At 40.5% G+C, this 23,514-nt stretch overlaps 1 protein-coding gene across 4 annotated transcripts in view; it reads left to right on the top strand.

The window, feature by feature from the left end:
- kcc (solute carrier family 12 member kcc) overlaps positions 1 to 23,514 on the top strand; it is a 73,302-nt gene that overhangs the window by 16,218 nt on the left and 33,570 nt on the right. Inside the window, exon 1 of one of the 4 annotated variants that reach the window (XM_046629593.2) lies at positions 4,761 to 5,429. The exons of the other annotated variants lie outside the window; for them this stretch is intronic. Coding sequence (XP_046485549.1) covers positions 5,366 to 5,429 — 64 coding nt within the window. The 5' untranslated portion in view covers positions 4,761 to 5,365. Of the gene's footprint in view, positions 1 to 4,760; positions 5,430 to 23,514 lie in introns of those variants that run through there. 4 annotated transcript variants of the gene reach the window in all.

Below are 23,514 nucleotides of genomic sequence, written 5' to 3'. Positions count from 1 at the left end.
TACCTGTAAAAATTTGTAGTAATATAACCATGAGAAGTTTCAGATTGTTTTTTGTTGAGGGGGTTGTACAGTCGAACATCGACACGCTTTTGGTTATTTTATTACAAGATGGTCACACGTCGAGTGTTGTATCAAATTATTATTCCCCACTCAACCGTAAAGTTAACTTTTTTGACCTCAAAAGCGGGACGAAAGTGGCATATTTTTCCCGCAACTCCAAATCAGCGGGAAATATGAGGCCAATCTAAAAATCCCAATTTTCAAATAAATATTGCGGCCAGATTTGAGTCGGAAATAAAATCCTATATGTAACACAGGAATAAAATTCGACTTTATTCCCTTGTTACATAATGTACTATTAAAATCCTAAGCTTATACGGGTGTTTCCCTTAGAAATGCAAATAAGACTGAAATTACAAACAATAATATTTAATTGCTAATACAACGCCTATTTAGAGGAATGAAAATCTATTCTGGTAAATTTGTGGAAAAAAAAAAGTTTACCAAACAAAAAATAAAACATCGCGGACTAAATTCGAACGAATCTACCAAAATTTTTCTCATTTCCAAAGCGGTTCGGAATGAAATTTCCATATCAGAGATCTCGATCCTAATTTAAAAAGGTATATTCAGTGGCCATCTCGTATTATTTTAACAAATTTCCAAAAAGTTATTGATCTTCGACCGACGTACAACCTGTTCGAAGTGCAATGCAACCCCTGTCATGACCGGATGCACCATAAGCCGAAAGTCGGTTGACCTTGGCTTGGTTACCCGCGTTGAACGACGTCGCGAAGACCTCGCGAAGAGCCAGCTGAAGGTCGGCACTCACCGGGTGCCACCGCGGTTAACCGTTTCCTGGCACGCGACCAGCGGAACTTTGCTATGTACGAATTCCTGGCTTCGAAGTCGTTCCGTTCCGTCATGGGATGGACGTTTTTCACCCTCCACTTTGTAATAACCCTGACGATTAACCGTTGATAGCAAGGCTTGACTCGAGTTCGAAGCGCGAGAAAGAGGCTATGAAACATGAATATAAAAATGACCGTATCGAAAAAATTGGCCGTCTTTGGCCTCTTGTTGGTTTCTTCCGGTTATTTTACGATCTTTTCCTTGGATTATTCATACTGTGTAAATATATTATTTAGCTTCTGAGGAGGACCCTCCTCAAAGGGTCGAAACGTCAAGTAATTGACAGTCTTTTATCGGACCTAAGACACCGAGAATCTACACTCACATAATTGAATAAGGTCGAAAAAGACTTTGATAAATACTTTCAACCTAAAATGACGAAAAGTGGAGTTCTGATCGTTACAGGACCTACACCTGGAAAAATGTCTGTATCGATTTGAAAAACCCGAAGTGTTTCAACTTGACAAGTAACGCTTTTGCATGTGTTGGTCTAAAGTAATCGAGAGAGAGAGAGAGAAAACGGTGTTTATTCCTACTCCGGGACAATACTTCCTAAGAGCACCGTTCCAGAAATTCGAGGGGGTATAACGAGAGATGATAACCGTTGCCGAATCCGTATAAAAACCCATTTTTCTTCTTCACAGTTTGTACAGAGACTCGATTTGGCAGGACACTTCCGGCCGAGGAAAATTTCCGGAGCGCATTTGCGTCCTGTCGCAGCTTTTAGCCCTGTAGTCGATTTAAACGGTCAGACGATGCCGCCGTGTCACGTGACACGACAGCCACAATTCTACAATTGTTATACCTACCTGTATAATAATACAGTGTATAATGTATAACGCAGAATATCGTCGATCGTTCCCGATCGAGATAATATATGCTGTGTGGTAGAAGAAAATCGGTGAAAAGCTGGCCCGGTCGTGAAATATCTGACAAGTTCACTCTGAATTTCAGCAACGAGCCGTTGATTAACGAGGTGAAAACAAATTCGTGAATAACAACATAAACTCTTCAACTCGTAATTACCTACGAGGGTAAAAATAAGCGCCCAACGTTTTTGTTCCATGTTTTTAAATTCTACTTCCATATGTCCAGTGACGACGACGATGATGAAACGTATGACGTATATACGTACATACGTCGCATGACAAACAAGAGGGTGGAACACAAAAAGTGAATTTATGGTAAAACGGGGTTTTAGTCAAAGCTTAAAGTCCAACGCGTTAACGTGTTCTTTCGAGTCTGACGATTCGAACCCCGAAAATCTCCGGAGGACAGACGGAGGTCTTTTTAATGTAATATATTTGTCATCTGATGGGTTTTAAGGTCGAAGAGGGATTTGCGCGATTCAACCGATAATAACGGTCGCCACTCGTCCACTGTGAAATGCCAATTTTTCTCCCACGTGCACGGGAGTGTGAGGGCGCAGGTTATTATTGGCTCCCGAATGTTGGAATTGAAGGCATGTAGGTATGTGGGTATGTAGGTATGTACATACGAAAGTATTCACGCCTTGGCGGCCGCCGTGTGCCCCACCCTCGGGTTTCACGTTGGGATTCGTACCGTAATAACCAATCAAGCACAAACGAAAGCTATAACAGTATCGATTGCTCTTTCACACCTGTGGGAAATTTCAAGTTTCGTATCGCGAAACGATTTTAGAGCTGACCGATGTAATCACTGGTTAATCAAGATTTTAACGACGTGTGCATGGTTTATGATCACTCTTTTTCCCTGACAAAATTTATACCGTATTCATTGTGATTATCGTGTGAAAGTCAGTTTCTGGTCAAATGATCAGAGGTCGTGAATTTTCACACTGCGTTATAGACTTGAAACCTTTTTTCACCTTACACTTCCTTCCAATGGCACTGCATGTGTAGGTATAATGTTGCATCTATATTCGCAGTCTCGTTAAGTAATTCCGGTACCCGAACAACCCAGGGGTCCCTAGCATTCGAAAAAACGCCTTCCACGCAAACCCAAAGCTAACAGTATAATCCAACCCTAACCCAATCCCAAAACGTCCTCATTTACGTGATTCTCCGAACCCCCGGAACGTGCAAACCATGATTATATTGAGTAAACAGTGATGAACCCTCGAATAACGATTCATAATTCCCGCGTAGCCCACACAGGGTTCATATTTGACTTACTAGGGGCAGAAAGTATGAAGTCGAGCGATCAAAGCCGCATGAAAAATACCTGCTCAAAGCCTGTACAAGTTGACCATATGTGCCAATTACACCACAATGGAGAATATTCTTGATACATTCTCGATCAAAATTTAAAAACTCACTTGTCAACAAATGACACAACACTCAACACGAACTTTTAAATTTCAATGTTAACAACATATAGTTCGTTCTGTATAACGCGCACTGTTCCGACTAGTGATCTACGATATTTATTGTATGGTCCAACTTTGTCTTGATCTCGACGTTTTTAAAATCATTCGTAGACGGTAAATTGTCGTCAATTTTTATCTCGTAAGTATAATACCCGAGTAGCACATTTCACTTATTGTCGGCAGAACATGAAGTCCACTTATCGGAGACATTTGAAGCCAATGGTTGACGATACGGCAACCATACGTTCGCAAATGTCCGCTAGGTTGTCGATTGGACTCGGCTCCGACCTTTGGCTTATTCACAGTCAGTGCCCATGGTGCCCACTAAGAATTCCGTAAAAAATTCAAGGACATTGAAAGTGTAATATTTCCAGGAGACGAGAAAAATTCAAGGATAGTTTTCAGGACTTTCGAAGGACAAGTAAAATTCAAGGACATTTCCAGGTCCACTGGACACCATGTTGCCACGTCTCAGGACGAAAACTTACCGACTTCTGTCAACCCTGAGTAAATTTTTTCGCCTGTTGACATCTCACGCCGGCAAATTCAATAAGTCGGACGAAAGTGTCGTCGTTTCGACGAGTGTGCTACCTGGGTAAAATTCGACTCGACACTGAGTCTGAATAGTCAAACGATGATCTCGCGGCATCTCGAAGAGGATCCAGTGTGGCTTACCTGGAAACACATCCACCTTACAAGTTATAAACCATCGCTTAGGGTAAGTGTACCAGTTACTGACCCTCTCCCAATTATTGACCTTTCTTCTAAAATTGGCAAGAAATAAATCTGTAGTATCCAACCATTCAGTAATCGAGAAGTTCCCAAACCAAGCCGTAAATTTATAATTTTTTAAAATAAACGGGTGAATATAATTGGGTCCAAACATGTCAACAACTGGTACACTTACCTTAAAAGAGTTACATAAGCGGCAGTCGAGTCGTTCTATGCCAGTCGTCGCCATCGTCGTCGTCGTCGTCGTCGTCGGTGGTTGTTCGCGCACCCGCCCTGCCGTCTGCAGGTGGGGCACCCGGCCACCCAGTGGAGGGTCGACGCGTTGGTTCGTCGGTGGTTCCCAGTCAGAACGCCCGTATATTCCACTTGTCCCCCGCACCACGTAGCCAAAACCCGCGGCACCACACCCTGCAGCCCCAGTATTAGTCGAAGCAACGCACGAGGTCCTCCTCGTCCTGGTCCTCGTCCTCGTCCTAGTGGAAAACGGAATCTCACGAGGGACCCTCGCAACTCCCTCAACCCCGATCAACGTCGACTCGCGTCCTTCGTTTCACGTCTCGGCGTCGAGCATTGCAACTAGATTACGGAAAGTAGACGCGTGCCCGTTTATAAATGAAAGAAAGTAAAGAAAATAAATATAAATAAATCGATCGCACGGCCGAATCGAAGGAGGGTAGGTGCAAGCAGCGAGGCGACGTAGGGGGGGGATAGTAAGGGGGGTAAATGCCGGGGGCGACGAGGTGGTGCTTCGCTGCTCGACGACTAGTCGAAGGGGGTTAAGTGGTGCGCTTGCTTCCGTAAATCCTGGGAGACGAACCGACTGCAGTCGAGAACTGCTGATCGGAATGCGCGTCGGCTTCGAGCCGCTCCGACCAGACGCCGACCGTCAGTTTTAAGGGAATTCCCCGGGTCTCTGAGGGGATTATGAGATGCGGTCTTATCCGGTCCGTCGAGCACTCGCCAAGATCGACGTCAGCACGACTTCCGGTTGAATCGAGGGACCGCCGCCACCTAAGCCGCGCGGGGTAGATCGAATCGATTAATTCGGGGGTGAGAACTGGTATTTTCGAAACGGTGCGGTGATATTTATACCAACGAGGACGAGGCTTCCACCCTTCTCGACCGGCTGTACGGTCCGATAACCTACATAAATAATAAGTGCGCGGCCTTGACCTCACGCTGTAGGTTTATTTTTATTTTATTTTTTTACACGCGTTTCGGTAGGGCTGTTTGGTTGTGCCGATTTTATACGAAATCAAATTTCCATTCTTTTCGAGTGTTTCTCGGTTCGCGCAAAGAGGGTTAGAGAGACATATATATATAAATATAAATAGTGACGCTTGAGACTCTCGCCAATCCGGCGCCGAAAGGATGAGCACTTCCGGCGCTACTCCGCTGATTCTAGCGAAAAAGGGTCACCACACCATCGTCGAAGGCAAGTATATATTATACAATCCGTACGACTCGCGTTATATTATAAAGCTTCACGTTGTTTTTCTCACGGTTTTGGTCGCCGTTCCAAGACGTTGTAATATATTTTCTTCGCTCTGCTTCCCACATGCACTCAATTTTCAGGGAACGTTGCTGAAGATCGGACATTATTATTGTTATTTCTTTTATTTTTTAGCTTCTTTTATGACTACACGAATAACATGGATAAGGAGGCAACTGTTAAAAACCAATTGTATACAAGCAGGATTATTTGTACATTTATTTTCTAGCCTCGTGAAAAATTATCAAATTTTTTTTATTCACTCGTCTTTAACCCTATGATTTTTGAAACCCATCTCAATAACACCCATAACTGACTTTTGTGAAACAAGAAAAAAAAACATTTGATTCATACCTGTTAAAAATCTATTATGATACATACCGCATTTCCGATTTGATTGCTGATTTTTTATATTCTTTCTCCAGTTCTAAAACAAACTCTCGATTTTTTTAATAATTTAACAATGATTTAAAAAAATAGAAAGAAACGAGTTCCGACACTGAATCTTGCGTGAAAATGTTTCATTTCGGAAACCAAATGTTTTTTTTTTTTTTTCTCTTTTAATAAAAATTAATTTGGGTGTTTTTGAGATGGGTTTAAAAAATCATAGGGTAAGGAGGAGTGACCAAAAAAATTTAAAAATTTCTTGGCAACTTTTCAGGGATTGTACTAACGTCGAAAAAAGCGTTGGTGTAATTAAAAAATTTCATGGTCAACCGTTTACTGAGTTGGCGTGGAATTCCCCATATGCATATGTTAAAGAAGCATGAAGAATAGACACACGAACGTTATAATACGCGTATAATTTCTCTGCGTCGATTGTCTCACTCGCGCGGTAGCAGCGATAAGATGAGATTTATATCCAAGATTATGTTCCAATTTTGCAACAATCGCGGCAATCGCATCTCGGAATAAAAGCGAATAACTCTAAACCACATCCACAACGGAGAGAAAAAAAAAACCCAATCGCATGCTTTTATAATTAAATAGCAACAAAATCAGGTTGAGTGGAAATACCCGGCAGCAGATTCTTATACCTTATTCTTATACCTCCGTTTGACCACAGAAGTCAGCAGAAAAAGAGAATGAAATTAATTTTTATCCTCAATATAATTTATGCAATATAATGCGGTGAGTAGACTGGAACTTGCCATTAATAAAATATTATAAAAAAAAAAAAAAGAAAAAAAATGATTCAGTGCATAGATCTCTTCCCCTCTTTGTTTACCCATCATCCCCTGTCGATCTCTTTTCGTACAAAAAAAGGGTCATCGTGTGTAAATGAGTGTGCAAATACTCCACGTAACACAAAGCACAAAGCTATATGTTGACACCCGAAATTATTGACTCACCCTACGCGCAAATATTGTAACCGTGAAAAGACCGATTTAGAAATTACCAGAATGATCAATCAACGCATGAAACGTGTCATCGGTAATCTATGCCTCATTCTGTTGTCCACGATTACGATTACGGATGTATATGGGACCCATAGTTGTGGGTGAAAAAAAATTTCGTTGCAAAAAACGTGACGAAACAGATGTTTAAAAACTGTCTCAACAAAGTAAGAGTAATCGCATCGTTTTAGTATTTTTTTCACCGAGAAATCCAAATTTTTTGTTCAATTCCGATGACCAACAGCTCGTCTCGTTCCTAAACGAATTAAACTTGGTTAAATTTTTGTATGGATTATTTTCATCTAAAATCTTTTAGTAAATTTAGATAAATTTTTGCATCAAAGTCGAACGAATATCGATCCTTCGGTAAAGATTCCAACCATCTGGAACACTTCCATCACGACGAATATTCATTTCTCATAGATGAGCTACAATCATCTTGATGGGATTATGGAAATATCGTAGATTTCCCTCGAAAACTTATCTCCGATAAGTTATTTGCTCGTTTTAGCATTATATACGTACCTGCGGGCTTCCATCAAGTGTTTACACTTTGATGCCGAGGTGGAGGTAGAAGGTTCGGCAATATGGGTCTCGGTTTGATCAGGATTTGACTGGCCTACTTCTTCCCAGCTTCCGTCGGCCATCAATCTTTCAATATAACTTCGGCGGAGAAGTTTTCAAAGTCGATACTAGACTACCCGCTTTGCGGTTTTTAACCGTAAAACGTTAGACCCACCTTTACTTCCTAATCTCTCCACACCCTCGCACATCGATGCCCTCGACACGGATTATCTTCTGGCTTCGCTCTGTTTACACACCCTTCTATATTCCATCTAGGTATATTTTATACCTCTGTATACCTGTATACTTTTTTACGACGCTTTTCGTCGGTTTTAACAGAAATGAAAGCCCGGAATTGGACAACGAAACGCGACATTAACTTAGAAGGAAGGAATTTGCGCGAATTTCGTTTATTACGTCTCTAATTCTTATACGTAAGGAATTCTTTCGGTACACAATTATTTTACTGATCATAAATTTATGGATTTATGGACAGGAATACCGAATTAGGTATGGCAGGAATTTTTGCACTGCATTGTTCGTTTAACATCTGTAAAATTATATAATAAATTTTATGTGGTACGTGTTCAGAATGAGGTGAGTTTTATTTCGAACTTGCTATTGACTTTGGTGAATCTTTAAAGAGTTTTAAAATTCGAAAAAAACCTGTGCGACATTATTTATTTATTTCTTTATTTTTATTCTCACCGTTAAAAGTTTGCGTAAGAACCTCGAGTTACAATTTTCGAAGAATTGTGTGATTTGGCTTTTAGAAGTTATTTAATTCGCTTAGTCTGTGGTAAATGGCGGTGCTGATTAGGCTACGAGTTTCGGGCGGTAGAAAACTTTCAAGATGTTTACCTTTTTGCCTAACGCGCCTCAGGCTTTTCAGCGATATTTAACCAAGCAAACTTACGAGGAAGAAAATTTACTTGGGAAATAATTTTGTGTATTCAACGGATCGTCAACAATTAAAAAAAAAAAACATTAACTCAGACGCTCCCAACTTTGCGCAAGACCCAAAACGGTGATATGTAATTGAAAACGAATGGAGATAGTCAGAAATTTCATTCACCCGTATAAATCGCGACGTTCCTCGTTGCATGCGCGTATAATGCATTAATCAAACGTTTTCTTACGTGACACAGTGCAGGAAATCGACTGATGGAAATCGATGTAGAAGAAGCGTTGTTAATAAGAAGGTCAAGCGGAGTTTATACCTATACCTACCCGGTAATGTATAATTTCGTTGACCCAGTTGCGAGATATCTAGAGTGTATTTATGTATGTGTGTATATGTATACCTACGTATCGTAATCTTCACATGTATATATGTATACCCACCCCGCGAGTTTATTCAAAATGTACGCCTCTCATTATACGAATGCAGGGGTGGCTAATTCAACCTGTTCGTGTATCCTTCGGAATTTCTATGCGCCGTCGATCTGCAATTCCGCGTTTTATTATTGGGCTGTGGATGAACTTTATGCTATACATACATACTTATGTACAATATATATATATATATATACCTTATACCTTATGCCGTTAATTTATTTCTGCACTTTGTAATTCGATAACATTATATACCTGTACGTATACGTCATCGGATCTTCTTATAGAGGCTTCACTACGTATGTACACACACTCACATATATAGATATTTATATGCATATAGGTATTTATATGTATGTACAGGGTCGTTAAACGTGCGGGCTGATCGCGAATATAATATATAGGTATATACACATAGAACGTTCCTGCGAATCGAGTCGTGCCTTATATTTTATTTCTCCATGCCAGGCTCTTTTACTATGCGATACGCTGCATTATTGTAACCGTAATCAGGTATGTATTATATTATTATCTATGGGGCATACCACGAGAAATCGTTTCCACGAGTAAACGGTTGACCGTGACATTTTTTAATTTCACCAAGGATTTTTCCTACGTCAGTGCGAACTCTGAAAAGCTTTCGAGAAAAATTTGCAAATTTTTTTAATCACTCGACTTTGGTAGCCGGTGATTTTTTGAAAAGTGAAAAAAAATATTTGGTTTCCGAAATGAAACATTTTCACGCAAGATTCAAAGTGGGAAGTCGTTTCTTTCTATTTGTTTGATTAGTTGTTTCTATTCTTTTAATAGTTTTTTCTATTTTCGCACCTGTTAAAAATCTATGATGAAATTTTGATAAAAATCACAAGTGTGTTTTAGAACTGGAGAAACAATTCAAAAAATCAGTAATCAAATCGGAGATGCGGTATGTATTGTAATAGATTTTTAACAGGTATGAAACAAATGTTTTTTTTTTTCTTATTTCACAAAAATCAATTTGGGTGTTTTTGAGATGGGTTCAAAAAATCAACCTTGGATTCATGTACGATCGAAAACAGGTTCAATTCTCTATCCTGATGCTGATTTACGTCACGCTCGGTAATTTTTTATCGAAATATCTTTCATTTTCAGCGTGTAGCTAGCTCTATGTATAAATAGACTTGGCGTGGTTTTATTTTGTTGTTGTTAACGTACAGTCGATTACGTATAAGTATTAGTCTAGGGGAATTTGTTCGACCGTGGAAAAGTCCCGGGTTCCATAAAATTGATGAAAATCGGAAAACCTCTCGGGAGCTTCACGCCAAATGTGATTCCGGAGCCTATAACACGCCGAAGCTCCGATCTCTCGCGCACTTCCGAAGACCAGCCATTAAATTTCATGATGCTGAATTTTTGACCAGCTGAAATACAATTTCGCACATCACCTCGACTTTACCTGCACTCCATATACGAGTTATGTGAACGTTGATGTAGGTGAACTTGTATACCTCTATGTTATATATCAATGTATGCGAATCTGCACCTGGCGACGGTAACGAGGCCGGCCTGAATGGATGTGGAACGGGATTTTTGTAATTTTTAAAAGAGCATTTGAAACATTTAATTAAGTGTGCGAAGCACGCTCACGTGAAAATGAATTCATAAAATTATCGTTTTTGCACATTAATTGGCTGTTGTACGTAGAGATAAAAACTTTGGATATACGTAACGGTTTTTATCGACAATATTTGTTTTTCACTTGTTCGTTTTTAATCGTTTTTTCTACTACTAGCTATATATCAGAGTTACTGTAAAACTTTGACAATTCAAGTTGATTTTTTTTATTGCTTTTACTTTTTATGGAGGTTGGCGAGTAGAAAATCAATGTTTTGTTTTTCACTTGATCATGAGATAGTCTCGCAATAAGCGAATCAACGTACTTGTATGTTACAGCAATTTACCTGAGTAAAAGAAAAAAATTTAAGATTATAAGAAAGAACTTAGATATCGATTTCTGACTTTAAACCAACGTAAAATTATTAAATATCTCGTGTATTCAAGCGATTTCAATCCAAGACCGCCAACTATTTTTTCGAGAACACATTATCACAATTCACTAAAATTTTAAAATTCATAATTTCTTTCGATCAGTCAATCCAATGTTGCAATTTTTTGATCGTAATACAAACTTGAAAAATGACAAGTCAAAGGTTTGTAACGTAACTTTTGTGCGCAATTCGAATGTTTTCTCTTTCTTGTGTATTCTTATGAAAATCACGACAGCTGTAAATACGTAAGGCCGCTTCTGCGTACAGATTCCAATACCGACATCTTACCGACATTTTTAGTCACTCTACAGCTCGGAGACAAACCCTTTATTTCCGGTTGAGGTCATCCTCACATTGGTCAACTTTATCGATGATATCGATGATGTACGTGGGACCAGCCTTATATATCTACTGATAGCTGACGAGAACGTGAATTTGAAAAATACTCACAATCAGTACGCCACCTCCCAAAAATCGTTACATAATTTATTGTCCTCCGCAGACTCGTAACCTGTTCCATGCTTTCTTTACCTTCCACCCATTGAAACTAGCTGCGAAAACTTCTCAACAAAGACTTACATCCCAACAGCCGACGGATCTCCGCTCAATGTGGTATAATAATAATTTGAGGGTCACGCCGGTACTGGAAAAGAGGTATAATAATTATACGAGTTGGCGTGCCATCGTCCAAAGAAAATGCCAAGTTTAGTTTCTTTGGTTGCGACGTACAATCAGGCTGAAGTTTGTAACGTCCTTGTAACAACGCATCCTTAGAAATAGCCGTTATTTTGTAACTTTAGGATTACCCGGAATTTAGTAAACCGTTAATAAATTATCAACAAACTAATTTTTTCAACTTCATCTTCTTCGATTATTCCAAGGGTTCAAAATATGATTTTTTGTTTCACCGTTTCGATACGTTAACGTTACTAACTTCGCAGCATCGCAATGCACGCACATCTATAGAGTATAGGTATGCACACAGCTACACGATAAGAGTTTGGAGGGTCGGCCGATTGCCGGAAACTGTTCCGACACTATAGTACATTTGAGATTGGGGATCCTCGGATAAATCGCAGATCGATACCTCGATTCGTTCAACCCTCGCTCTCGAAAGCTTTATCAGACTGATTTTACCGACCTGGGCAGTATTCTCCGGATCATTTCGTCCGGTAATCGATAAAACAGGTGTTTGCACACATGTATCGCACATCCACACATGACCCTATACCTACTATGTAGTTACGTACGTATATCGGCTCCGGGTTTTCGCGTAAGATTTCACCAAGCTTGCCGGATTATTGCAGATCCCGCGAATATACTTTCAAAATCCTGCACAGAGTTTCGCCCCCATTTGTTTTGGACATTCGTATAATTGTTTTATTCTGAGTCAACACGCACTCTTGGACTCTTCAGCTCCGTTCACCCTTGTTGAAAACAGCTCGCTCGATATTCATCGGTTAAGGAATATTAAACAATCTGTAAGAGGAGTATGTGCAGGGGTGACGGAGCGTTATGAATAAACCCGCCTGATTATATTATCCTGTATTATGTATTATTATTATCCTTGTTATTGTCCTCGCTGTTTATTATTAATAAAGGGTTCGAGATTCTCTCCCGCTATGCTAAGCGACTCTTGTCATTGGTAATTTTTCGTTCGAATGGTTTCACTCGCCCGTATTCTAAAAGCGACGAAATTTTTACCTCGTACGTTGTTACGTTACGTTACGTTATAGGAAACGTCCGGTGAAACTTGTGATGACGGTTCTCTTGAAGGATAAATTTCCGTCTGGTTCTTGGATAAATAAGTCTGAAGGGTGCCCTGGGGACAGACGACGAGGATGGGTTGGAGGGGGCGACATCAGGATGCATAACCTAGCTGTCCATGGAATATGGAATCTCAAAGTTAGCAGAATTGCGATCCCATTAACGGCCAATTTTCCGTCATCCTGCCTTAATTTCCGACCCTGCTGATCGCATCCCACGGCGACTGGAGCTACGGGACGTTGAATTAAACTGGGCTTTCACGAGTCGTTAAATAAAGTGGGGAAAAAAGAAAGAAGAAGACAATAATTTAGAGAGAAGTGTGAGAGGATGGGGGAAAATCGAATAGGCTAGGAAAAATCCATTCATCACATCTTCGGTATGATTAATCATATTGTAGTGTTGGAGCATCTGATATTTTCGATACTTTTTATTGTCATCAACTACTTTGGTACAAGTTCGGAGTACACAAAGCTGACGACTAACAATATGAGGGAAAGTTCATCTATCTACTTGGATATAACGTCCAAGTATTCATTCGTCTAGGTAAATCCATTCGTTCTAGTGTCTAACTATACGTTGCGTTGATCCGTTTATTTGTATCTATATTCACGCAATAATGTCTAACTACTTCATTGGCATGTATGTTTGTAAATAAGCACTAACAATTCATTGACCTCACATCCAAGATCCGTCTGTTGGCATGTCTAGCTATGTATATGGCTACCTAGATATGTAGACCTATTTGCAAAACTTGTCTCCACGAAGCAGTTACACCGACATTTACGTTCCATTACTAATCGAGCCCCTGTGTGTAATTTGAACTTTACCTTCGAGGGTAGACGGCGTTGGCATCTATAAGCTACGTGTTGCGTACTGGGAAGAATTCACCTTCGTGCTGGGCGTAATTATATTCCGCAGGATCGAAGTAGCTGCATCTTTTATGAGGTGGGCTGGTGATTCAGGTGAAGGTCTCCGGGGCAAGGTTCGCTGAGTATAAGGTCTTCCAAAGATATATATATATATGTAGTATGGCCGTCCAGATATGCGGCGCCAACGAAAGCCGTGTTCCACCGTCTCACATACGTTTGTTGTCCATTTCACGTGCCTTATATTTGTTATTAATTAACGCGTCTGCTCCGCACGAATTCAGGCCAGAACTACGCAGCGCCCTTCATTAACCATGCCAGACCAACGGCACACATAACGTACGCATACCCATACTCCGTTTTAACCCTGTACTGACATACCCCGAGTGTTATGTGGATTATACGCCGTTTGGTATTTGCATACAAGATTACACCGTACATTTAATTACAGTAACTCAAGGCAGGCGTCCCGTTTACCCCAACAACCACTTATTCTCAAGATTTCTCATATCAACGTCGGCGGGTGCTCAACTATAGAACGTACCGCGAAAGAAGTTATGGACAGTAATTTGAAAACCGCGATGTGTATTTAACATCGCTCTTTCTAATAAAAAAAAAAAAAAAAATGAAGCAACTTTTCCCGCGCTTATAACACCTGCAGCAACAATTCCTGACATCGTCTCGGTTATTCAAACGTAAGAAAATAATTCTACGACGTCTTACCGCCCCGTCAAAGGACCAAGATCCCGAAAATGGAAATACGATGTCAATAAGTCGCCGCCCCTTTGACCTCGGCCGGTCACATTTCGCTCGGAATATGTATGTGGCCAGAAACGGTGGGTGTGGCATCAACTGCGTGATCGTTGGAAGCCAAAACGTGTAAAGCCTGAACAAGCACCGATTGATACCCTACTCGATCGGGTAGTTTCCGTTAATGAGACCCCGTTGAACGTTCAGCCATGGAACATTAGCAGTCCTGGAGTAGCTCTGTATGACGGCCGATCTCCCGTCGAGAGTCATGAACTGTCGGATTCACCACAGAGGTGAAACTCCACTGCGGTATCTAGGTTTAATGAATGTCTGCAATTACAGGCTAGTATACAATGGAATACAGAGTAGAACGGAATAGAAACAAATGGAACGGAATAGGAGTTGCATTAGCCGTAACATCCCCTAATTGAGAACATTATGCAAACGCGTGATAGAATGGTGCGACGGGTCGAAAAGTGGCTGATTTTCGCGATTTTTTTTTTCAAGTGGTTAAAATATGCTGATCGGTCTGATTTTTTTCAATCTGAGAACAAAGCACTTGTAAATAACGGAAAACAAATTTTTAAAGGTTTATTTTTATATTCTTTATATTTATTATATAAAATTGAAAATAAGTTTGAAAAAACGGAGTCTAAAATGGAGTCATTATTTTTTAGTATCCTTACCGGTATAGCGGTAGGACATTGTTTGGACCTCAGTTGCACTTGTCAAGTGTTCGTTTCGTTTATGATATTGTTCCGAGTGAACTGTATAAACGTGGTATATCCTCAAGGGACTGCGTAGATGTCCTACCTTTGTTTGGAAAATATCGAGATTGAAAGAAATCGAACAGTGTATAATTAGAAACCCACCCTTATACCTACGTCGACGAAGCCGCCAGATAACCTTGGAGTGAAATAAATATCTGCGCGGTGAAGGAAGTGCTCATGGTGTGGCCTAATTAGTCCTAATTCCAGTAGAATTTCGGGATGTTACATGCCTAAGCCTGCTAAGTACAAAGGAGCGGATTCCGTTGCGTGGTCCGGAGGAAGAAGAAGGGACGAACAGGAAAGGAGAACGAGGATTCGGTCCTTGATGAAATGGGGTTTCAGTTAGTGACGTTAATTACGTAAGACATTTGTATGAGGCAAGTTTGTAAGATTTTCTGGGATACAGTCAACAAGTCAAAGTAAAACTACTCACTATACATTTTGTATATAGGTATACGATACAAAGGTGATATAAGAGCTTGAAATCATATTCTCCCGTGTAAAACACATTTATTTTTACGGATCTCAATTCGAAAATTCACTGTGAGGCTAATTTTAATTAACAAAATTTCAAACTACGTTGAATTTGCTCATCACTCCACTCGAAACTTATACAATGAAAGCGTCATGAGCAAGAATAAACGGTATGATGTCCTCGATTTTTCTCCATACAGCAGTAGACATACCTGGTACTTTCGTATAGTTTGAAATTTTTTTTAATCAAAATTAGTCTAGCAGTGAATTTTTGAATCGAGATACGTAAAAATGCATATTTATTAAAGGGGAATCTTTGAGACCTTACCGGCATGGATTAATTCATTCTAAAAATCTCGGTCTTGGATCGAAACTTGTTATTTTCAATTTCTTGCCTATAAACCGTAGAGCTTTGTTTTTTATTTTACGACCAGCCTACAACACAGTGACGTTTCTCGTTGTCAGTGTTTCGTCACATATGAGGAATAGAAGCCTGCAACTTCAAACGGAGCGCGCAGACACAAAACGCTCCTCGGGCGTCACTCGCAGCTTTATTAGGCGACAGTTGAGCCGGTCCTTGGAGCTCACAATCAGTTTCGGTTGGAATTTTCCTCTCGTCTGACTAAAGTCGAGTAGGCAGTAGGCACGGTATCCGTCCTCGGCGACCCGGGCCGAGTATCGACGAGTCGGAGGAGGAGGAGGAGGATAACGCCCGCCCGGGTCCTAGATTTGACCTGCGGCGAACTGCCAGGACCAGGAAGGCGATCGGCCTCAGGGGTCATCGCGGCCTCCGGACGCACGGCGACGCAAACCGGGCCCAGTTTTCCGCTCCGAAACCGCCCAGCAGCGCCGGTTTTGCGCGTAATAACGAAGCCCGATTTGTCTGGCTAGCGACCCTCTCCCTCTCTCTCTCTCTCTCTCTCTCTCTCTCTCTCTCTCTCTCTCTCTCTCTTTGTGTACAAACGCTGGATACAGGAGGAGACGCAGACTCCGCTGTATCGATTTACCCTCTCGCCGGTTAGGCGGCGGCGGCGGCGTCGCGGTTCAGACGGAGACCAGGAACGACGTGCCGGGTCTCGGCCTCCCTGCCTCCATGGGTGTAACTACGTCGCGTACGCCCCTGAATTTCACGGACTCCGTGACTTTGCGTTATAAAAAATTGATGCCTCCACGATGCAGAGCTCTCTGTACAACGTACACTGAGAAAGATTTCATTTGTTACAGTGACTAGAAAAATTCGATAAAACAGTATCGTTGAAAAAACTGTTTGAATATTGTTGGAATTACGAAAAACGAGGTACACGAAACCATTTTACGTACGAGTTTCCTGCCGATTCCCGATTTTCCAGATTTTCCTAACAGCTAGACACCTCGTATAGTAAGATGAGTTTCTTTTTACAGTAACGGTTTAAATGTTGTTGGCATTATTATACGGGAAATTGTGATTATACAAGCAACTGTTTAATCTGATTACAGTCAACTACAATACATTATTTGGTTATTGCAAGAAGTATATGAAGCTGTTTGTTTGGCTGGATGTATAATTTCAATTCAATAAGATCTTAAAATCTATTAATCGTTGCACGAAAAGCAAAACAGCGCAATAGTTATAGGACAATATATGGTACGAGTTACACCTACGAAACTCATTTTCATTTTATGCCTGGAATTAGATTTATCGTTAATTTATTTATCAATAAAAGGATAAGGTCATTTATTGATAAAAATAAAGATATTATAGAACTATATTGTAACCGTAACTTTTATGAAAAATTTCTCTCAATGTATGTATTATGACATACAGAAAAGACTTGTTGACTTCGCCAAATATGGCGGTCAGTTATCGCGAAACAAATATATTTTCATTGCACAGAAAAATGTTTGGAAAAATAATATAATTTGCGTTATCAAGGTAAACTATACGTTTATCTCAATTAACAATCGTTGATCCACCATGTTTGGTTAATTCAATATATTTTTTTCTCAGACGAACATTCCTTGAGGCTGGAAGCCTCCCCCGAAGTGTCTGTATTTGCATATATTTAGTCCCGAAAATTTCTCTCAATTTAGTGAACTCGGAGGAGAAATTAAATATGCCATAAACGCAATTGAAGATAACGCGTTGTACTAATTATTATAAAATACGGAGTTTCGGAACGAATTCAAACTGTCCTAAAGTTGTGCTGAAATATTGTTTACGACTATCCTAAAGCCCGACAGAAAAAGTCAAATATACCGCACCAAGGGCTGTGGAATGAAAAACAAATCGTCGACGGGGAGAAACGTTCGTTTGCAGTGATATTTACCAGCCAAAGGAAAGAGGACAAAAGAAATATGCTGGTATGAAAAACGTTGGAGAGGGAGGGTATAAAAAAAAAGAAAAAAAAACACACAGAGAGTGAGAAATTCTTTGACAATTATCGGTCATGTAGTACAAGATGTTTATTATCATCCGTGAGCAGTCGTGACTTTCAAAATAGCAGCGGCACCATGTTATATATGTATATTAGAGGGGAAAACCGACAAAAGGGTGTATAATTACTCCCCGAGTTTGAGACGTTGATAATAATAATCTTAACAGCAAACGTCTTAATTATTTGTGGAAAAGTAAACGCGGGCTTGGCCTAAAACAACTTGCCTCATTGCAAGAATGAGAGAGAGAGAGAGGGAGGGAGCTCTCCTCTCCCAACACCCGCATCTTTACGTAAGGATAGGTAGGGCAAGATGATTTATACAACGTAGGAATAGTTTCACTCCAGAGTTGAACAACATCAGCGTTAAAGCTCGGGCCTAACGATAAGTCAATAATATTATTCTTCGAGTCTGGATAATTAGGATCACTAACATCGGTAGTTAATTCGAGTGCCCAGCCGTAAATTATACCTTTCACAAGCCCACAGTCGTCCCCTACCTCTGAACGATTAACACGTTTTTGTCAATACTTCCCGAAGGGAAAAGGGGCTGCCCCCCAAAATTCTCCCTTAATTAACTCCGGACGCGAAGGGGTTTGTTTTTTGTTATCCTATCAGCGTTCACCGCAATTAAATATTTGCTAGTTAATATGTCGGTCTGAAGATTAGAGACGTAACTGATTTGCGGAATGGAATGGGTTCCAAATCGAGGATTGCATGTGTGACGTACATATTGGGCTGATTTTAATTCCCTCAAGCTGTAACAGACCTAAAAACGAGGTACGCCTAACCATTTTGCGCTATTGTCGATCCTTTTTCATTTATTGCAACGCAAAATCAGTTTCTGAGGTTTACTCTACTTTTTTAGTTAAATACGGCTTTAACGTCAATTTATCGTTGCACAAGCATCAAATTTTCGCAACAGTTGCAAGAAAATATAGCAACGGTGATCGTAACGAGAAAGAATAGTAACGGATACCAGACTTTCCGGTAACAGCTAGAAAACTAATTTTCATCTTCTACCTAGAACTATATTTTTCGATTATGGTAAAAAATGAAAATAGTCAAGGACGGAGCGTTAACCGGAACTAAAAATTTCTCTCAGTGAGCTCCGAAAATTCGTGTTGACAGGTGTAACGTAGTTTCGAGGACTCGAGTCACTCGCCTCGGTTTTCTCGGGCAGTAACTCCGCAACATAGGTATAGGATACGGAGCCGCGTCTCGCGCTAGATTGGCTCTAGGTCGTCGGCAGGGTTCCGGGGTGGAACACATGGTCGAACGAACCCCATGAAGAGGCGCCGAGGATTTCGCAGGTCGCTCGCAGCAAGGCACATGACGTCACCTTCACCCCGTCACGTAAGCAACCAACGAGCAGGAGAGCCGAGCTGCGTTACGTAAGAGCCGAGGGTGCAACCACCGACTGCCCCAGTTTCGTCCCATTCCGTCTCATCCTCCTCGAGGGTCTTCTCGTCCCTCTTCCTCTTCCTCTACTCCCTTTTCTCATCCGCAGTAGGTCCGGAAGTTGCCGTTTCGCGAACGCCTTCCAGCCGGGGTGACTAATTGGGGGCGGGGGTTTCTTTAAGGAACTTTTCTGGAGACAGACGGACAGACACTCTAGGATATATTCTGAACGCGAGCAGCCACCGGCGCAATCTTCGGGTACACGTAATGAAATAAAATTTAAACACTCGCTGAGAGCGGAATTAATTATCAGGATTGTAGATTGATCCTTTCCTCATCAATTCAATTCGGTAAAAGCCGTGCCGTGCAGACGAGCTTTTTATACATACAGAGAAGAGACGAGGTATATATGTATCTCTGTGTCACCGACGCGACGGCACTGTTATACCTATACTTGTAACGTATATCTTTACTCCATCTTTTTATCCTAACCCAGTTTTGTTACAACAGTTGACTTACAGTGCTTTCAAGTCACGCTACGTAAAAGTGTAAGACGAAAATCTCTGATGTAAGGGTTTTCCGGTACCTATAGAAAATATTTCTCTTGTTTCCGGATACCTTGACCAAGTAAACAGAGATATGTTGTCCGGGAAATTAAATCAATATAAATAAAAGGTAAATACAATTCCATCCGCTGAGTTAAGGACAACTTTTACACGATTGATTACGAATTTTTTTTTTTTTTTTTTAACTTCGGTTCGCACAATTTTCAGTAAAAATGACAACGGAAGAATTTCGTGACCTAGAAAATGTGATTCCGTGACATTGAATTACCGGAAATAAACTAATAGTGGGCAATTAATAAACTGCTAACTTTCTCCGCTTGCACCATGCGCGAGCTGCTGCCAAATTTCTGTACATGTGTGATTAAATAATCGGTATACTTTGAAAAATGTACCCGCGTAAAAAGGATTTCTCGTTAGAAAATTTTCAAAGAAGCGATAATATAACGAGATACAAAAGCGCGCGTGACTAATTCAATCACCCCGAGGTGGTGAGCTAATTGATATTCAAGCGCCGGCACGAAAGCCTCGCGGAGGTGGTAGAAAGAGATTTGAAAAAAGAGAGGAGAACCTTTTGTGGTCGGACCCTAAATTTTCGTATATAATAATTCTCTAACGGTCGACTAACTGATTCTTCCGAGAGGCGATAGGGGAAAGAGAGGAAGAGAGGGAGGGAGGCAGGGAGGTGATGAAGAACTGCTGACGCCAAGACAAGGGCGTCAATTCAGACAAAGGCCTTCGCGGTGCTTCAACTTCACCGCGGATCGAAACTTCTCGACAAAAATTCTCTAAACCCCTGGTCTAGTCTATATTTATTACACATATACTATAATACATTATACATATTTCAGATGTGATGTACGTATACGTATAATCCGTTATCAACTAAAACACAAAAGCGATGCACGACTCCGCGTTACTTCTGCCTCGTAGCTGTATCATGTAATCATATACCGGGATAACCTCTTGAAACTTGAAAATCAACCGCGCATGCGCGAGTTTTATCGGCTGTTCGTGCAGGCTGGCCATCCCGAGTTTTCAGCTGTCAAACTGTTTCTGACGGCGATGCTGTTGATACGAATTTTCGAGGTTAGAATCTCAAATTATCGAGGCAGTGACTCGGAAAGGTTTGGGAAGCATTTGTTGTTGGGTCGGATAGTCGATTCTGCAAAGAACGGTCGGAATTTAACGCTTACGCTCTTTGAAAATTCAAACGTATACATTTTGCCTAGGTTGGCCCGCCTGCATCGCAGACAAGAATATCGCTGCGGGAAGATTTCGCCGACCAATGAGATTTGATTATTTGGCGCGTGCGCGGTTGATTTTCAAGTTTCAAAAGATTGTCCCGGTATATACATACATAAATGTATATGCACCAAGGTATTTTATCGAGGTATCGATGTACCCAGAAATCGAGCCAAGGTCTTCCACTTCAGCGACACTTGCTCTGTGGGACGTTCGAGGCTTGCAGATGAGAATAATGGACGTTGGGTACAATTCGAGCCTAACAAGCAAGATGGCGGGGCTGGTTTCCGGCCTGCAATTCTCGCAAAGAAGGGGGGGGGGGGAGGAGGAGGAACGCGAGTTTTGCTTACGAAGCATGAATTATAAATAAAAATCGTTGCGGATTTTTTCGTCGTCCGTTTGTGCTGTATGTCCAAATAATTCGACAAAGGAGGAACGGCAGTTCTATTCATTATATACACGGACTCGTGTCTCATGGGAGAAGAAAGAAAATTGAGGTGGTCCAGCCAGCTACGTCCTTGCGGTTGAGGTTAAGGATGTACCGGCTATACATTCTCAATCAAAAGTTAGTCTCTTCGACAATATTGAATACTTTGCGATGAGGTAAAAATCGGAAAAAAATTAAGCACAAGAGACACGATGATGAAATTAAACTTCAATAATAACAATGGCTAAGAGTTATCAATAAATTGTTTAACAAATTTGAAGAGAATGTTTTTTTTTTTTCATGTAACATGAATAGGGTGATTTTTCTGAACACACATGAATTTTTAAAGAATTTGATCGGTATTTTAAAGTTTTTGTTTTCAAAAATTTGCAAAGGCTGTACTTACGAAACTACTCGTTCAATGCCTTGAGAAGTTCTGAATTTTAATGTACAACGTTTTTGTGAAAATTTATACAAAATTCACGATTTTTCCTCCATTTTTCGAGCTTGAAAATTTTCGCAAACGGAAATTTCAAACCGTTAGATGATTCTTTAAAGATTTACGCGTGTTCAGAAAAGTTCACGAATTCATTATACATGACAAACAAAAAAAAGACATTCCCTCCAAATCTGTTAAAGAATGTTTTGTTTAAACAATTTATTGATGGCTTTTGGACGTTATTATTATTATTCAAATTTAATTTTCTTATCGTTTTTATTTTCGTAGATTCTTTTCCGACTTTCGTCTTATCAAAAAGTATTCAATATTGTCGACAAGATTCACTTTTAGTTACGAATGTACCGCCGGTACATCCTTAAACGGTCTCTTCGAAGGTCGGAAGGTAGATTATTTTTCTTGGCAGGATATACGCGGTGCCTAATTGTTCCGAGAGACGAGGGACAGTTGATTAGGAAATTGGAAGTGTACGGATAACGGATGACGTGTTGAAATTGTTTTCTCTCATCTCCCATGTTAGTATAGCTCCTTGATAGATTTCACGCAGACATATCGAATCGTGATCGTCTTTCTCTTTATCTCTAACAACAATAACAACAACGAAAAAAAGGACCAGAAATAATTTGCCATCAATTTTGGGCAAGGACGAAGATTTTCTGCAGCTGTTACGTAAATTTACGAAAATTGTTTTAAGTAGAATCAGTAACAAGTTGTAATAATGTTAAAGTCGTTTCCATGTCCACATCTTCCACATTCATAATGTGGTGGATTTGTCAACGATATGACGCATCATCTTTCTATAGTAATATCAGAACCTTGTCAGATCCATAAAGTGATTAAAAAAAAAAAACCTGATATATGACCTGACGTGACCATCTTGCAGCTAAGTGATTGGAATAATTTTTTTCCACTCGCATTGCTTTCTCAGTTTAGTCTTCCGACAGCGAGGCAGCTGCAGCTTAGGGTGGTTCACTTTTTAATTTTTTTATTTTCTAAAGGCGTACGCATAAAAATAAATAAAAAATATAACAGTAATTGGTAGCGACCTCTAAACATTTTCCTACCTCCTCCAGGTTTTACAAAAATTTTTTTTCCATTATTAGCCACAAATTTTTCGAGTGGCAACTTGGGAAAAAAAAGTTAATAAATGAGCGATCCAGCTGCAGCTACAAGTTATAGAACCACCGCCTTACCGCTCTTCGATATTAAAAGATAATTACAACCTTACCCGCAACCTCTGCTCGTATTTGTTATCCACGTGTGTTCACTCATCCTGCAATATACGAAATTCTCGAGGTTTCTCGCTTGCGAATTTGTCCGCGAAAGTCTGAAGGGCGTCGTTGAGGTTTGCAGGAGAAGGCTCGTATTTTTAAGAGGGAAGTTCACCTGCTCAGACTACGAGGAAGGTTGAACTCTCTTATCGTTAGTCAGTTGGTGCGAAGGCTAACGACCCTATACAGTGATATATCTTTGTTACTTATACAGAGATATTCAAAAACAACGATCCTGGATACAAAAGATATTCAGTCACTGCATTCGGGAAAACAAAGAGTCGGATGAATCGACTTACCGTC

The sequence above is a fragment of the Neodiprion pinetum genome, chromosome 1 (genome assembly GCF_021155775.2).
Source record: "Neodiprion pinetum isolate iyNeoPine1 chromosome 1, iyNeoPine1.2, whole genome shotgun sequence".
NCBI lineage: Eukaryota > Metazoa > Arthropoda > Insecta > Hymenoptera > Diprionidae > Neodiprion > Neodiprion pinetum.
The sequence above is the reverse complement of the archived record's forward strand: the minus strand, read 5'-3'. Positions and strand labels throughout refer to the sequence as shown.